Source organism: Pelophylax lessonae (genome assembly GCF_965119305.1).
Source record: "Pelophylax lessonae genome assembly, chromosome: 9".
Taxonomy (NCBI): Eukaryota; Metazoa; Chordata; class Amphibia; order Anura; family Ranidae; genus Pelophylax; species Pelophylax lessonae.
The window spans coordinates 83,033,497-83,049,103 of record NC_138776.1 but is presented as its reverse complement, the minus strand read 5'-3'; the positions used below and the strand labels follow the sequence as shown (position 1 = coordinate 83,049,103).

Below are 15,607 nucleotides of genomic sequence, written 5' to 3'. Positions count from 1 at the left end.
CCATGTGCTCATCCATCCAGAGTAGGAGCACTCTAATACGGAAGATATGTTACTGGCCAGATCACCAGGTGAAAACAAAAATCCTCCACTCCTGCAGGCTCCTCCATGCTACTGGACCAGTCCCAGCAGCCTCCTTTCCCGTGCATTCTAGTATTTGAATGTCATTTGACATCAACAAGAGTGTTGCAGTTCCCTTAGCCCTGCACTGTACTGAGAAAACAGAGAAACAATCCACCGCTGGAGCATGGGGAAGTGCTGTCTGCTGGGGCAGAGGAGAATTGAGTAAGTAAAACTGCTTTTCTGGCTCTTACTCATAAACAAGCAATTAAACCTTGCAGTGTGGGAACATCCATAATACAAGGGGAAGTGTTTACTTTTACTGGATTTGGTCTCTAACTTGTGTGGACTTTAACTGTCCTCTGCAAGCTCCTGCCAGAGATACTGTGGGTTACTGGTAGAACACCTTGTGGAATTCCTGATGGGGCTTCTGGATGAGCTCCTATACTGTCTGCTGAACTGCATCCTGAGTGGCAGGATCCAGGCTTGCTGGGTGTGCTCCTGGACTGTCTCTTGGCCAGACTGACCAGGCTTCTGAATGGTCTCCTGGCATGCTGGCCCACACTATCTCCTTGCTGGGTTTGTAGCTAGGGTTCCTGTTGGGCTTGTACCTGGGTTTCCTGGTGGGCTTGTAGCTGGGTTTCCTGGTGGGCTTGTAGCTGGGTTTCCTGGTGGGCTTGTAGCTGGGGTTCCTGGTGAGCTTGTAGCTGGAGTTCTTAGTGAGCTTGTAGCTGGGGTTCCTGGAGAGCTTGTAGCTGGGGTTCCTGTTAAGCTTGTAGCTGGGGTTCCTTTGTGGGCTTGTAGTTGTGGTTCCTGGTAAGCTTTTAGCTGGGGTTCCTGGTGAGCTTTTAGCTGGGGTTCCTGGTGAGCTTGTAGCTGGGGATCCCGGTGAGCTTGTAGCTGGGGATCCCGGTGAGCTTGTAGCTGGGGATCCCGGAGAGCTTGTAGCTGGGGATCCCGGAGAGCTTGTAGCTGGGGATCCCGGAGAGCTTGTAGCTGGGGTTCCTGGTGTGCTTGTAGCTGGGGATCCCAGAGAGCTTGTAGCTGGGGATCCTGGTGGGCTTGTAGCTGGAGTTTCAAGTGAGCTTGAAGCTGGGGTTCCTGGTGGGCTTGTAGCTGGGGTTCCTGGTGATCTTGTAGCTGGGGTTCCTGGTGGGCTTGTAGCTGGAGATCCTGGTGGGCTTGTAGCTGGGGTTCCTGGTGAGCTTGTAGCTGGAGATCCTGGTGGGCTTGTAGCTGGAGATCCTGGTGGGCTTGTAGCTGGGTTTCTTGGTGGGCTTGTGGCTGGGGTTCTTGGTGGGCTTGTAGCTGGGGTTCCTGGTGGGCTTTGTACCTGGGTTTCCTGGTGGGCTTTTATCTGGTGTTCCTGGTGGGCTTGTAGCTGGGGTTCCTGGTGGGCTTGTAGCTGGGGTTCCTGTGGGCTTGTAGCTGGGGTTCCTGGTGAGCTTGTAGCTGGAGTTCTTAGTGAGCTTGTAGCTGGGGTTCCTGGAGAGCTTGTAGTTGGGGTTCCTGTTAAGCTTGTAGTTGTGGTTCCTGGTGAGCTTTTAGCTGGGGTTCCTGGTGAGTTTGTAGCTGGGGTTCCTGGTGGGCTTTAAGTTGGGGTTCCTGGTGAGCTTGTAGCTGGGGTTCCTGGTGAGCTTGTAGCTGGGGATCCTGGTGTGCTTGTAGCTGGGGATCCCGGTGAGCTTGTAGCTGGGGTTCCTGGTGAGCTTGTAGCTGGGGATCCTGGAGAGCTTGTAGCTGGGGATCCTGGAGAGCTTGTAGCTGGGGTTCCTGGTGAGCTTGTAGCTGGGGTTCCTGGTGAGCTTGTAGCTGGGGATCCCGGAGAGCTTGTAGCTGGGGATCCTGGTGGGCTTGAAGCTGGGGTTCCTGGTGGGCTTGTAGCTGGGGTTCTTGGTGAGATTGTAGCTGGGGTTCCTGGTGAGCTTGTAGCTGGAGATCCTGGTGGGCTTGTAGCTGGGGTTCTTGGTGGGCTTGTAGCTGGGGTTCTTGGTGGGCTTGTAGCTGGGGTTCCTGGTGGGCTTTGTAGCTGGGGTTCCTGGGGGGCTTGTATCTGGTGTTCTCAGTGAGCTTCCTAAGCTGGCTCATCTGGACAGAAATAGCACTGTTGCATGCAGAGTCACATAGTAAAATGACGACTGCAAAATCTTTAATTGCAACTGACTCTTGAATGAGACAAGCTTTTAAACTAAATGTGTCGCAAATTGCAACCTATTTCTGCAGCGTGATTGAATTAGGAACCCAGTACCTGTGAAAAATTGTATAAGTGTATCTAATGAAATTTGAGACCTAACATTAAAAACGATTCATTAAAAGATGGCTAGCACTCCATCTAGTGGTGAACATATAACATCTCCAACAACTCTGACACTATGGACATGATTTCTTCTAGCACTTATATAAATCAATCATACAAATGATTTTCTTTTCTCCGGAAATGAAGGGGACTTTGATTACTTTTAAAAGTAGATTTAAACCCTAACTGGATGATACTTGGTTCGCTAAATTTTGGATTATTTGATATTATCTGTAAATATAATATGATTGGATGGAGAAGAATGGGTTTTATGTTTATCAAAAAATGTAAAATATGGACTTTCTATTAAACTGGAAGTTCAGGGAAGCAGAACGGAGAGAGCAGGAGCCAGCTGTGCTGAGTAATGTAAACTGCAAGTTCTTGGGTAAGAATTTTAGCAAATAGTTTACTGTGGAACGCTTATTGTGCTCAATGTGTAAAGCTAAAAAAAAACTTTGAAGGTTTATTACTACCTTAATGAAGGATCTTTTGTATCCATTAGGCTCCATTCACACATAAGTGACTTGAATCTCAGGCAGAAACGCCGCGACTCTGCCCGCGATTCCAGAATCGCGGCAAAACATGTGATGCGTGTGTGATGCCAATATTTTTTATGGCACCTTAAAAATGGTGCAATTTTGCCGCATGACAAATCAAGCTGCAATTGCGCAACACATGTTGCCAAAAAAGGACGTTCCAGAACTTCTTATAGGCGACACCCTTCATGCAGTTTTGTTTGCGTCATTTGTTGCACAACAATTACGACAACATTGTGCTGCATTTAGGATGCCATTAGGAAATAATGGCATCGCAAACACATCTGGAATCGCAGGTAGAATCGCTGTGATTCCGCCCACGATTCAGATCACCTATATGTGAATGGAGCCCTAAATGTTATAATGTGTTATGTATGTATGACATCACTGGTTTTGTATACAACAAAAGACCATACAGTATATGTCCTGTTTGAATTCCCCTATAAAATGATATTTTCTTCTTCTTACAGGACTGGTTTTCTAGGTCCCAAGGATCAAAGGATTTTCCTTTTCCTACGCGGATTCCTTGGCTCCGGTGCGATGATTCTCCTGTACTATGCTCTCCAGTCCATGCCATTGGCGGATGCCACAGTCATCACTTTCAGCAGTCCCGCCTTCACCTGCATATTTGCCTGCATATGTCTGAAGGAGAAATGCACTGTGTGGGATATCGTCTTCATAGTCTTCACTATAACTGGCGTTATCCTTATAGCACGTCCACAATTTCTGTTTGGGTCCTACAGCAATGACCTTGAGGAAGATTACTCTGGGCACATTAAAGGGACTATTGCTGCCATAGCAAGTGCAATCTGTGCCTCGCTAACCCTGGTGGTGTTAAGAAAAATGGGCAAATCTGTGCATTACTTGCTCTCCATTTGGTATTATGCTGTGATCGGTCTCATTGAGTGCATCATTGCCCTGTCAATTCTTGGTGAATGGAGTTTTCCTTATTGCGGAATAGACAGAGGGTTTCTGATACTTATTGGGATTTTAGGTTTGGGAGGCCAATCGTTTCTTGTAAAAGCTTTACAGATCGAAAAAGCTGGATTGGTAGCCATCATGAGGACAATGGATGTAGTCTTTGCTTTTATTTTCCAGGCCTTGTTCCTCCACCACACTCCGACGTGGTGGACAATTGGTGGAGCCCTGTGCATTGTGGCCAGTACAGCTGGTGCTGCTGTTCTCAAATGGTACACAAGCTCAAAAAAGGCAAAAGAAAACGAGTTATAGATTGGAAATGGGACAAATGCCATTTAGACCATGTTTGCATCTGAAAGGTTAAAAGGCCTTGATTATGATACAGAAGGTTGAATCCAATGAACCATGATGAATACCTCTGCATTCTTTACAGAAGTAGAGGGTTATGGGTAAGACGGCACTGGGTGCCGCTGCTTTTCTTTGATTTTCCTATTGTTCATGATTATAGTCCAGTGGGTCAAGACCAGCTAATCATTAAAGACCAACTCTGGGCTCAGATTCTGCAGCTCCCTCTCCTGGAGATTTCCCCGGCAGTATGCTTTGATTTATTTATTTATTTTTTATTTCACTAGGCTGGTCCTGTTACCTCCTGGGTCTTCCTCAAGCAGTAAGTGGTCATCTGATGATGCAAAGTCTTCTGAGTTGGATGATGCTGGGGATCAATCAACTCCAAAGACTGAGAGCATCTGCTAGTTGTAAGGAAGTACTGTGAGGAACTGCTCCAGGTTGAAGGTGAATATTACAGCCTGAGTTGGTTTTTAATTTTAAGCTGCAGGTGGGGGACTATTTGAACCCCAAACCAAAAATGTAACATATTGCAGCTTACCAATCATTAGATGGGGCGGCTGCATTCTTTTTTTTTTCTTAGGCTTTTTCCCCTCTGTTTTCTCCTGGTGATCTGGCCAGTAATACACCTTCTGTATTAAAGTGCCCCCCTCTGAATGAAGGAGCACAGCGGGCTTTTGAACAGCAGCATTTTTATTCTGAGGGGTGGGTTAGATGTATTTACAGATTTAGATACACTAACAAATTGAAGCCAAACTCCAGCTAAGAGTCCATTCACACTGCCGTGACTTGTGAGGCGACTTGTGTGCCCTCAAGTCGCCCCAAGTCGCTTGACATAACAAAAGCAATGTAAATCAATGAGAGCCATCTTAATTGGCACTACTGAAGTCGCTCCGACTTCAGAAAAGGGTCCTGTACTACTTTGAGGCGACTTGTATCCGACTTGTCCCAATAGACTTCAATGGGAGTCGCCTCCAAGTCGGATCCTTATCTTATTTGAAGCGACTTGTGATCCGACTATCCACTAAAATGGTCCTGATCCAGAAAAAAAGATAATTGTTCTTAGAATTTTTAGTAGCGCAGGGATGGGGCTCCGCTCCTTTCACACCTTTGTTGCAGGCGTTTATCAGGCATTTTTTGGGCATCTTTGGAGGCAGGCATGACATCTGAACTTCTGTGTAGGGGTATACACACACACACACACACACACACACATATGTATATACACACATATAGGTGTGAAAGGAGCGGAACCCTATCCCTGCAAATAATTTCATTAGCGCAGGGATGGGGTTCCGCTCCTTTCACACCTATATGTATGTATGTGTGAATATATACATATATGTGTGTGTGTATATATATATATACCCTTACACAGAAGTTCAGATGTCATGCCTGTCTCCAAAGATGCCCAAAAAATGCCTGATAACGCCTGCAACAAAAACGCCCAGGTGTGAAAGGAGCGGAGCCCCATCCATGCCTGTGCTACTAAAAATGCTAAGAAAAATTATCTTTTTTTTCTGGTTCTGGACATGCTACAGAGCTGAAACTTCACAGGTACACTTTTTAGACCCCCCCCCCCAGACACTAAATCCAAAGAAATCTCTTTTTTTTTTTTTTTTTCAATAATGTTTTCAATAATTGGCTCTCTATCAAAAACGACAATTTTTAAGAACTTTTTTTTGTGTGATTGAGCATGACCCAGAACCATCATATTCTGATTGGCCAAATACAAAGTCGTACAGAGTCGTCTATCATACAAGTCACGCTGAAGTCGCGCTGAAAGTCGCGCTAACAAGTCGCCCCTTATGAGGCGACTTTCTGGTCGCGGCAGTGTGAATGGAGTCTAACACTTTAAAAGCAGGGATAAAGGTTTTACATAAATAAATAAAAGCAAGTGCAGTATGCACTACTGCTAGCATTAAATTATTTGTCTCATATCTGTAACTGATACATTCTGCTGGAGAGCTTGTTCATTTGAAAAACAACACACTTACTGGCTGGATCACCAGATCAAACTAGAAGAAAGAGCCTAAAAAAAAAAAAAAAAAAAGAAAATTAATGCAACCATCATGTCTAAGAAATGGTAAGCTGCAAGATAATAAATTTTTGCTTTTGGGGTTTAATAGCACTTTAAAAAAAAAAAAAATGCCCAAAGTTGGCCTTTACATAGTTGAAGCACAGATATATGCTGATAGCAAAATAAAAGCAGAGACAAATGGAGAGTTGACATTGATTATTGGGATATAATATAGTTTTATAATTCTTTATTGAGTTATGATTGCAATAATTATATTTGCAAAATTGTTGAAACTGTAGTCAAACAATTTCCATTTACTTTTGATCTTTGTTATTTACATATATTTATATGATGCCCTGTTAAGTTTTATTTATTTATAATAATATGGTTCCTTGTTTGATGACTCTTAATCAGGAGAATAATGTTCATACAGTTTACATTTCATTACCAAATACACTATGGGGTCATATCATTTTTATATAATTCAAAGAACAGGAAAGTACAAAGCAATGACTTAAGCTGGCCATAGATGGAGCGATTTTCTTTCCTGCAACCACAGGTTGCACACAGGGTGGGAACTGTCCCTGCTGGAAAAACACAGTGATTACTGCTAGCGGCTATAATAGTTGCTAGCAATAATTGCATGTAAAATCCAACAGGCTGAATGTACCCAAGTTGATCGAACAATGAACTGCTGAACCTGCCAAGATTTGAATTTGGTTTTGATAAATCCAATGGAAAATTGTACAAGAAAATTGTATAATGTACAGCCAGACTTAAGCCAACCATACTTGGTTCGAAGTTCGGACAGTTCAGCAGGGACCAGCCAAATTTCAATCCATGAATGGACACCTTGGTTCTACACAAGTCGATCTATCAATTGACTTGTGTACAACCAGCCTGTTGGGTTTTTCCTGAATAATTAGATCCCCCGGCTATAGCCGGCAACACTTATTGTTGTGTTCTACCGTCAGGGAAGGCTGCCCACCGGCAGAACACAATAGTGTTGGGTAAGGGATTCAAGCAATTTTTTTCTTTCCACCCGTGGTGTAAGGACAGAAAATTGCATAATCTATGGCCTGCCTTAGAGCACCCATTAAGACGTCAGCTTTCATAGACATGGTATTGGTTGTTACTGCACATTACTGTTCTTGGAACTTCTGGTAAATATGCCATAATAAATTATCTTCATTGTCCAATGTGCGCCGGATAATGATGGCCATTGGTGCAACTACAAATGTAGGTGCAGCAATTATTATCATTTTCATGTACTCCATATATCTAGCTGCTGTTAGTTACAATGAATCTCTTGCCTAGTTTAGGGATAGCTATTATCCGTTTAATTTAGACATCAATTGTTAATTGTTACTTTATTTTCTATAGTGTTTTGATGTTATTATAGTGGTGTATGACCTGTTATGTACAGTATATTATACTGTACATAAAACTTTTATATATATATATATAATGTTATCCAACCAACCTCCTCCACCATGTGCTTATTGTAACCTAATATAGAAACAATAGATAACAATGCACAGGGATGGATGATGCTTACAATCCGAGGTGCCCATATTCTCCTCAATTATTAAGCTGGCCATAGATGGGTAGTTTGTTTTCTTTTAGCTAGCGGGAGCATTGTATTCTGGATGCAGGGCTTGGCGCTATCAGAATACACTGATTGACAAAAGTTCTCCAACATCTCTGTTTTGATCGACTTCTGTCAAGAAGGGATGGCCACACACTGATTGAAAGTTGTCCAGTCCCTGCTGAAATGGCTGAATTTCAATTTTCCTATGGCCAACTTTCCTCTGCTTCCCATGCACTGCCACAGGGACTATTTGGCATCCCCACCACCATTGACTACCATTACTGTGCCCTGTGATGGTGCCTGGCACATGCAACAGTCTGTACTGTAGGGTAAGCAGAAGCCAAGGACTCTATAAACAGTGTCCGGCATCCCAGAGTATCATGTTTTATATCTGGCTATGATGAGAATGGTATAGAGATAGGTAGAAGTTTCTGTGTACTTTGAAAGTAAATGTACAAGAATCTTATACCAAAAGCATATTTGTTCTTAGTTAATCAAAGCGATTGATTGAAGAACTGTCTCAGCCAACTGGACAACCTGGCTCTTTCATAGGCAGCACAGACTTCATGCACATTGATAAAAAAAGTTTTTTTTTTATTTAGGTGAGAACTGAAGGCCTCATTTACCAGCAACCAGTCAGGCCTTACTTGCACCTGCATGTTGCCCGTTGCTATGGAACAGTTCTACTTAAAAACCATACACTTGGTGCAATTTTGATTTCTAAGTAAATAGGTTGATTTGCTGTGTTTAAATGCTTCCACCAGTTTTTTAGTAAATAGGTGTGTTAAAGCTCTTACTAGCTTACTCAGGGAGGCCTGGCTCTGTCATGGTAGGCAAGCTCTCCACCCTTCTCCCATAGATATCCAATCTGGAAAGTAAATGTAGACATTAAGGGGTTCCTTCCCTGCACATACAGGCATTTGGTGATGGGAGAGTGGTTGTATAAGACTTTCACTTTATTTATGGAAGGTAACATGCACTTTAGCAAGATATTTCCAGACTTGGACTTGCCGTCTGGCAGTCCTGTTGTTGGCCTTAAGTTATGAGTTGACTTTTTGTGTCATAAAGTATGGTTCCAAATGTTCTACTCTACTATGAATGTGTTTTTTTGTGAGTCTCTTTTGGAGAGATTTCCCATCTGTTCCTGTTTTTACAGAAAGTGAGTGTAAGGCCTCTTTCACACGGCCGTTCAGTTTTTTTTCTCTGCTCCGATGCTTTTTTTTTTTTTCACGGAGCGGATGACACTTGTGTCATCCGCTCCATATGTCCGCATATCATCCCATCCGTTTGCGGATGATATACGGACATAATGTATGTCTATGGGCATTGCGGATGTCAGCGGATGACACCGCTGACATCCGATTTTGCATCCGTTCCGTTTTTTGAACGGAACAAAAATAGGGTTCTGTTCCGTTCCAAAAAACGGAACAGAACTGAAAGGACGAAAATCGGATGTCAGCGGACATCCGCAATGCCATTGACATTCATTATGTCCGTATATCATCCGCAAAAAAATAGGATGATTTGCGGACATGCGGAACGCCCGTGTGAAAGGGCCCTAAAGCTCGCCAGTAGGAACACAGATTTTATGTGTAAGGCCCTTAAGAGAATTTCTCACTCCTTGGATTTGTAGAGCACATCACACATCTTTTGGCAATTTAAAACACTGACCTCTACACAGGAATATTTCAGCCTACAGGTCCTCATGGGGCTGGTAGTTTATAAAATCCTATCTGCAAGTAGATTTAGTAGAGGCCATGTGATGCCTTAAAAACCAAATGTGTCAGACATTCAATTATAGTCCTGCCATGTAAGGATATCATTCATCCTGAAGTTATTTTTCCCATGGGAGAGATGTAATTGCATACCTTTTTTGGGGAGTATTGATTTATGTGTTAATAGCACGGAAATCTGAATTCCAAGAATTCAGCCACTTTGTAAAAAGTGAAGGCACACTATGAGTTAAGTCTAGAGAGATGAATGACATCTCCTGAAGTTTGTTTCTGTTTATATCTGACAGGTTTATGGCTTTTCTGGAGCATACACTGGCACATGGGGCTGTGAGGGAGGAGAGAGAGGCACACAGAGCAGCTATCTCTGCCCTTTCCACTCTGCTGCCCATTCGGAGAAGCCTTTGTATTTTGTGAATGAGTTCACATAAGACAAAGGCTTCGGACTCTAATGTTGAAGATGCTTAAGGGCAGTACACACAGGCCGAATATCATGTGGCATTGGCCGGTTCAAAAGAAAAGGGGCCCGTTTGTATGGCAGCTGGTCTGACAGAAGGGGCATGACCAAAAAAGAACACAATAGCTAACCGGGGGGGGGGAGAGAGATGGCTGTACTAACATCGCATTCAGTTGTTTTTTTTGTTCAGCCTGCTGGGTTGAATGAGAAAAACTAATAGTCGGTACTAGGCTTTAGACCTGAAGCATTAGTGTTGGGGTCCAAGAAACACAGTGATAGCTGTCTTGCGGGAGTGCAATAAAACTGTCAGATGTAAATAATAGCGCGCTAAGCCTTGGAGATGTCATGCCGCTTCTTGGGCTTATAAAAATCATAGTGTTCCTGCACTTTTTACTTTACTTTTTTTAAATTTGTTGCCTGCACTGGGTCCTTGAGCTCAGCACTGCATAAGAAACTATTAGTCGGCCATTTTCTAGACGTATTGATTTGGGCCACAGAACATCGGTCCCTAACCATAACTGGTTTAATTTACAATTAGTAAAACCTTTAAATAAGAGCCAAACTTTCATACAGGGAAAGGTGTATGAGCGCCACCATTCCCCTGACCTGAAAAAACCCATCTCCATTTCACCCACAACAAAAAAATTGGTGGCGTTCAACTTTATTCTTCTTAACCTTGGGGCCCTAATCTTTATTTTGTATATGCTAGCTCCAGAGTGTTTTCATATGTGCCATCCTCTGTCTGTAAGAAAGATATGTAGCTGGTAAAATCAGCTATTGATTTATTTTGTAATTCTAATAGTGTTGAAATCAGTGTTAGGTTTCACATCAAATTTTGATTTAGTTTTAGTTACAGTCTTTTGACTAAAATGCCATTTTAGTTTTAGTCCCATTTTAGTCATCGTATTTTAGTCGACTAAAATCTCCAGTCGATTTTACTTGAATAAAGTAATTTTAGTCAACTAAAATCTAATGGATTTAGATAAATTGTAATGCATTATTTAAGCATTTCTTTCAAATAGTTTTTATTAAAGTTTTGTAGAATGCAAATACAAGTAGTCATTCACAAATGTCATATGAGGTACACGCAGGTACCTGTTTAACTATATACATGAGCTATATACTGTATATATATATATATATATATATATTTTTATATATATATATATATATATATATATATATATATATAAAGCAGAGAGGCAAAGGACCAAAAGTGGAGGCAAAAAAATAAAATAAAAAGAAGAAACAAGAGGAAACAGAGGAAAAAAAGAGGAGGAGCTAGGCGATGAGGCAAAGTAAGGAGCATTTCAGTCTATCATTTGAGCTGGTAGTTTGTATATCTCATCCCAGACTTTCCACTTTTTCTGGAAAGATTTAATGCCTTGGTTGTTAATTGCTAGGAACCTCTCGTAATAGAAATGAGCATGGACCCTGCTTATGAATTCTGATATATTGAGTGCCTTGGAGGTTTTCCATGCAGCGGTTATAGTTAGTCTAGCTGCTATCAAGATATGGGATACAATTGTTCTATATTGAATAGGGAAGGAGGCTATTTTTAAGTCTAATAGTGCTAATTGTGGCGACGGATTAGTCAGTATTCCAATAATTCTGGAAATCAGGGAAAACACGGAGTTCCAAAAGCTTCTAAGGGAATTGCAAGTCCATAATATGTGAATTAGGTTGCCCATGTGTCCACACTGACGCCAACACAAAGGGGATGCGTCTACGTGCAATTTAGATAGTTTGTACGGGGTAAGGTAACTTCTATAAAGAGTTTGTAAGGCGTTATCCCAATGATTTACACATTGCGAGACGCTAAGGTTATTTGCCAACGCCCTCTGCCACTCATTGGGAGAGAAGGATCTCTGAAGGTCCTCCTCCCACTTTAGCATCTGTGGAGATTTTGTAAAAGGCTCTGAGTATTGGAGGTAACTATTAGACCAAGAGATACCCCCTCTGCTGGGACCATCCTGGGTCAGGTATTGCCACAGTTTGGTATCCATCGAGATACTAGTAGTGGGGTGTATGCGGTAGAAGTCATAAAGTCTTAGAAAGGTGTAGTCCGTATGGCACTTATTACTCTTTAACAGGCCCTGATCAGTGGTGTATTTAGGTTTTGTGCTGCCCTAGGCCTGACTAAACTTGTGCACCCCCTAATATACATATGACCCACCCCTTCCTGTAAAAGGCCACACCCCTTACTGTTTATGACCCGCCCTGTCATCTGTGAACCCCAGACCACAAGTCTATCAGTGACCATCAGCATAGCCTCATCAGTTCCCATACGTTCAGCCTCATCAGTGCCCATCTGTGCAGCCTTATCAGTGCCATCTCATTACTGCCCATCAGTGCAGCCTCATCAGTGGCCATCAGTACAGCCCCATCCATGGCCACCAGTGCATCATAGCAGTGCCCATCAGTGCTGCCTTATCAGTGCAGCCCCATCAGTGCAGCGTATTAGCGCTGCCTCATCAGTGGCCATCAGCGCAGCCTCATCAGTGGCCATCAGTGAAGCCTCATCAGTGGCCATCAGTGCAACATATCTGTGCCCATCAGGGCAGCATATCAGTGCAGCCCTGTCAGTGTGCCTCATGCCAATCAGTGCAGCCTCATTAGTGCCCATAAGTGTAGCCTATCAGTGCATTATATCAGTGCCTATCAGTGCAGTGTATCAGTGCCACCTCATCAGTGGCCATCAGCGCAGCCTCATCAGTGGCCATCAGCACAGCCTCATCAGTGGCCATCAGCGCAGCCTCATCAGTGGCCATCAGCGCAGCCTATTAGTGCCCATCAGTGCAACATATACGTGCCCATCAGGGCAGCATATCAGTGCAGTCCGATCAGTGAAGCTTATCAGTGCACCTTGTGCCCATCAGTGCAGCCTCATTAGTGTTCAAGTAAAAACAAAACCTCCTGCGCTTAAGTGCTGTCTGATGGAGTAGAAAGAGGTGCACTACAAACTCAGATGTAAAGAGAGCTGTTTGGTCTTGCTGCCCCCTTCAGGATCAAGGGTATCCAGAACCACTGGTAGAAAAGACATCATCTTTTCTGGCTCTGAGGAAGGGGGCTCGCCCCTGAAACGCGTCAGCCTAGCCACAGCAGCCCCATGCGACTATCTGTATGCCCATTTGTCACTATTGGGACCTGGCTACCTTGGAGACTGTATATGCTATTCTTGATGTGTGTTGTACCACACCAGTCTTGTGAGTATATTGTACACCTTTTAATATTTTAATAAAAGTTTTTATGGTAATGCACTAGGTCGGTGCGCCCCTCTTTTTTCTTTTTTTGTCTTTTCTTCCAGCCTCATTAGTGCCCATTAGTGCAGCAAATCAGTGCTGCCTTATTAGTGAAGTCTCAATAGTGCCCATCAGTTAAGTTTATCAGTACTGCATATTGCTGCCTCATCAGTGGCTACCAGAGCAGCATATTAGTGCCCATCAGTGCCCATCAGTGCAGCTTATCAGTGCCAGCTAATCAGTGCTCATTAGTACAGCTTTATGTCACTGGATAAGTAAGATTACTCATTTCTTTTAAGGTATTTGGACTTGTGTTTGCTGCCAGTGATTGTAATCATCGGATTATTTCACTTATTTGTATAATAAATAGGAAGTCCGGAGTCATTATACAAATACGTGGAATAATTAGTGGCAGCAAACACAAGTCCAAATATCTTATAAGATTGGAGTAATCTTACTAACCCAGTGACATATTGCGATCGCACATATGAGGTGAGCAGGTCCAAAATATTATTGCCATCATATATAATTAAAAGTCTTAATTGAATAAGATGCAATTCAATAAGCTTGCTCAAGGACAAGGATGTTTAAAGAGATGAAATTATATAATTGACATGATGCCCGTTATACCTGGGGGCGGAGGAGGGTAGGCGGAGCATTAGGCTGCAGTGGCACTTTTATTAGCATTGGCGGCCATCGGGCCAGTTGTATTAAGTGTGGTCAGTGATCTGTGGTCTGTCCGAATGTCCTCACCTGCCAGTATGATACTGGCAGGTAGCAGTGTGACCGCTTTATGGGGGTGCCAGACTGATTTGCCACCTGGACTCTGGCCCAATTTGTCCCATAAGCCTGGCGGGACCCTTTTCCTGCCCACCCTGGAGGAGGCCATTTTTTTTTTGTGCAGGGTGCAGCTTCTTTGCTGCCCCCCTGCAAAGTGCCGCCCTAGGCCTGGGCCTTGTTGGCCTAGGCCAAGATACAGCACTTGCCCTGATAGGTGGTGAGGCTTTTCGCTACCCATCCTGAGACACTTATTGAGGGTAGAAGGTGTTCATAAGCTCTCAAGGGGATCTCTAACTTTACTTTTGTAAGTTTGTTTTAGGGTACATTTCCATGCTTCTAGTGTTGCCAAAATAGAGGGGAGGAGGGTGGGTAGTGTAGGATTGGCCTTTGCCCCCGCTATCAGTAGTGAGGTAATGTCTTTATTCTGAACCATTGCCCTTTCTATAGCTACCCATAACCTGTCTAGGGGGATGTGCCAAGCTTTGGCTTGGTCTAAGATTGCAGCTTAATAATAGTTCCTGTGCGCTGGTAGACTTATGCCACCCAGAGTTTTGTGTTTGCATAATGTGATATACGATATGCGCGTTTTTTTCCCCTGCCATATAAAGCGCCGAATGGCTGAGTCCAAGGAATGGAAGAAACTGTTAGGGACAGGTATAGTTATGCCCTGTACACACTATCAGATTATCTGCAGACTTTTGTCTGCAGACTTACCAAAACCATATAATATGAGGTCAAACCTAAACACTTTCAGTTTGTATGCAATCCGGCAGGCCCTTGCACTACATAGAAAAGGTAAATCTGAAGACAAAAGTCTTCAGATAATCTGATAGTGTGTACAGGGCATAACTGTTCAAAAGCAGTACAGCAGTTTAGAAAGAAGCAGCATTTTAAATGGGGCAGCTCTTCCCAACCATGAAAACGAATATTTTCCTATCTGCGTTAGTTCCTTAGTCATAGTTTTCAAAAAGGCCCCATAATTGGTTACATAGGTCTGCAATGAAGGGTAGGTTGGTTTGGTTCCTAAATAAGGGAGATTGTTATGCCCCGTACACACGTGCAGATTATCTGCAGACTTTTGTCTGCAGACTTACCTTTTCTATGTAGTGCAAGGGCCTGCCGGATTGCATACAAATTGGAAGTGTTTATGTTTGACCTCATATTATATGGTTTTGGTAAGTCTGCAGACAAAAGTCTGCAGATAATCTGCACATGTGTATGGGGCATAAGTCTCCCAGTTGTAGTTAAACCGGCTTTTTAGGTGTTTCAAAGATTTCCCCGTAATCCCTAACGGTAGGGCAGAGGATTTGGACACATTGAGTTTGTAATAAGAAATTGCACTAAAGTCCGTTGGTACTGAGCCTATAGTTTGGAGAGATAATTTTGGGTCAGACATATTTAAGCTTTTCTATAGATTTTCCAAACTCATTATATACTCCTAGAGTAAAAAAATCTAATATCATGTTATTATTTATGGTATTAAGGTTTGAACAAACTCACAGCAACAGATTTATCCACTCTGGGCAGCGGTCTAAGGAGGCCTGTAATGCTGCAGTGCACTGGATGGTGGTCTCAGGTCTGAGGGATGGCCTGTAATGCTGCACAGTGCTCTGGATGCTTCCATACCGATGGCCA

At 43.2% G+C, this 15,607-nt stretch overlaps 1 protein-coding gene across 1 annotated transcript in view; it reads left to right on the top strand.

Moving 5' to 3' along the window:
* Positions 1–4,422, top strand: part of SLC35G1 (solute carrier family 35 member G1) — a 41,391-nt gene extending 36,969 nt beyond the window's left edge. The window contains exon 3 of the mRNA XM_082269253.1: positions 3,360–4,422. Within this exon, the coding sequence (XP_082125379.1) occupies positions 3,360–4,119 (760 nt within the window). The 3' untranslated portion in view covers positions 4,120–4,422. The remainder of the gene's footprint in view (positions 1–3,359) is intronic.
* The last annotated feature ends 11,185 nt before the right edge of the window (positions 4,423–15,607 follow it).